Below are 2,064 nucleotides of genomic sequence, written 5' to 3'. Positions count from 1 at the left end.
TCACCTCCAAATTTTGCCGATCGATTGTTCGCCTCAATGTAGTGTATGTTCAATGGAGAGCTGTAGACAAAGGGACCAAAGATCATAGGCTGCCTATATAATGAACGCCTCTTCGTCCCGCATTTCCCCCACAGCTTGCAATGAGTCTCCAGTCATTGTCGGTGGCCACTCGCCAACGTTGTCTCCAGTTCCATCAGTCCACGTCTTCCTGCGTTCTCAACGCGGACGTTTTCGCCTCCATCATCCAACTCACAGACCCCGCCACCATGGCTCAATGCCGCCTTGTCAGCCATGCGTTCGACCGACTCTCCATCCCAATCCTCGTCCGATCCGTGACTCTTAAGCGTTCTGGCGAGAAGGCCATAACCTTCTGTCGATTTATGCTTGAAGGCTCCGGTCGAGCGTTTTTGCTATCTATACGGCAACTTCTTGTCTATCCCGCCGCATGCGTTTTTTCCCGGACTGCCTTTCCTCCCTGGACTGACGTACCTTCCTTCCTCTCCCTCCGCCACTCCCTTTTGGATGTGATCACTGCTGCCAAGGAGCTCACACTGCTCCGCTTCGTTGCCTCCTCAGATGCATTGCTGGAGCCTCACGATCCCGAGTCGCATCCAGAATGCACCCCTCACAGACATCTTTCCTATATGGAGCTTGAAACGATGTCGAAACCCATCCATCCGACCTTCCTCCTCGTTCAACATCTATCCTTGTCCCTGTTCAGTTTTTCACCATCGCTTGAACGTGAAATACGCGTCCTGACCGTGTTTCCCGCACTACGATCGTTCTCCGGACCAACATCCGCGTTCGTCTCCCTCTCCTTCCATCATCAATTAGAGTTCGTACGCCTCCGTGAACATCGTTTCGATTGTGGACGGCCTGCATGGATTGGTTCCGACAATGAAGTTGATGATGTTCTGCGTGCCATTAGTCGGGTGCCAGCCAGAAGCATCGCGATCGGGATCAATATTCTTGACGATGAGGGGTTAGCTTCTTCCTTCTGGGGTCAACTGGCGGGTGTTGCCCCTCTCCTCGAGGATCTTGCGGTGACGATGTCGTATCATGACTATATGGTCTCGACAAGCATAGCTGTGAGTTTGTCGTTGATTCTATCGACTCTTGGTATTGATCACATTCTTGCAGGACCGTACCTCCTCTCTCGAAGCCCTGAATTCTTTGACCAACCTACATCATGTCTGGCTGCACGTCTTCGAACGGCCTTTACCTCGTATCAAATGGTATCGTATTCCACCTGCATGGGTCGAGCCACGTGCGCAGCCTCTGGCTCAGAGCGAGCGATTAACCCACTGCACAGTCGGAGAAGTCTGGCTGACGTGGCAACGTTGCGTCAGGGTCGCGCGTTGGGATTCGTTCACGCTGCGTTTGGATCAGAGCACAGCATCATATACAATGGGACGAAAGCGTGAAAGAGGTCTTTGGGTGGAATCACCGATGTTGATGGCGCAGGCTCGGGACGGAATCATGTTCGTCCGCGTAGAAGAGACAGGATCGAAGACAGACTAAGGGTGAAATATGTGGGAGATAGGTTGAAGGGTGGGAAGGGAGTTCGCCGAGGAAGGCGAGGATAGATGGATGGGGGATCTCGGGTTGAATTGGGGCGATGAGCGGCTCAGGTGCGGGATGGGACTATGTTCGAATGGGCGGAGAAGGGGCTACGAAAGGCTAAACTAGGAATAGGTGTGAGATGGGCGAAGGAAGGGTGGCAGGCGGGAAAAAGAGGCGACGGCATATGTGCGTTTATATGGGTACTGTTCGATGTTTTGTATGTTTTTCACTCTATTTACTTCCCTCTTCCCTGCTCATCTTTGGATATGCTGTACCTTCACGTTTCTGTCTCGTAATTGGCGTACTTCCCTTTGTATAACAATATCGGGCGATGACCGCATGAGGTGGAGGATGTGGGTGGAGAGTGCCCGGGTTGAACGTTGAACGACGACGATGTCCCCGGGCGAAGAGTGTCGGGCGAATGAGCGCAGGGTCGTTGCCTCGCTCAGTCGGTAGGTCGTGTCTCAGCCGGGCGCCGAGCGGGCGCTGGTCGCGCACCAA

At 53.4% G+C, this 2,064-nt stretch overlaps 1 protein-coding gene across 1 annotated transcript; it reads left to right on the top strand.

The window, feature by feature from the left end:
- Positions 1 to 266: 266 nt before the first annotated feature.
- On the top strand, positions 267 to 1,521 carry STEHIDRAFT_116258 (uncharacterized protein; the record flags this gene model as incomplete). The annotated part of the gene is made up of 2 exons (XM_007311033.1): positions 267 to 1,088; positions 1,141 to 1,521. 2 exons carry the CDS (start codon positions 267 to 269, stop codon positions 1,519 to 1,521), a joined length of 1,203 nt encoding a protein of 400 aa, XP_007311095.1.
- Between the last annotated feature and the right edge of the window lie 543 nt (positions 1,522 to 2,064).

This window comes from Stereum hirsutum (genome assembly GCF_000264905.1).
Source record: "Stereum hirsutum FP-91666 SS1 unplaced genomic scaffold STEHIscaffold_23, whole genome shotgun sequence".
NCBI classification, from domain to species: Eukaryota; Fungi; Basidiomycota; class Agaricomycetes; order Russulales; family Stereaceae; genus Stereum; species Stereum hirsutum.
Note: the sequence above shows the minus strand (reverse complement) of the source record. Positions and strands in the feature narration are given on the sequence as shown.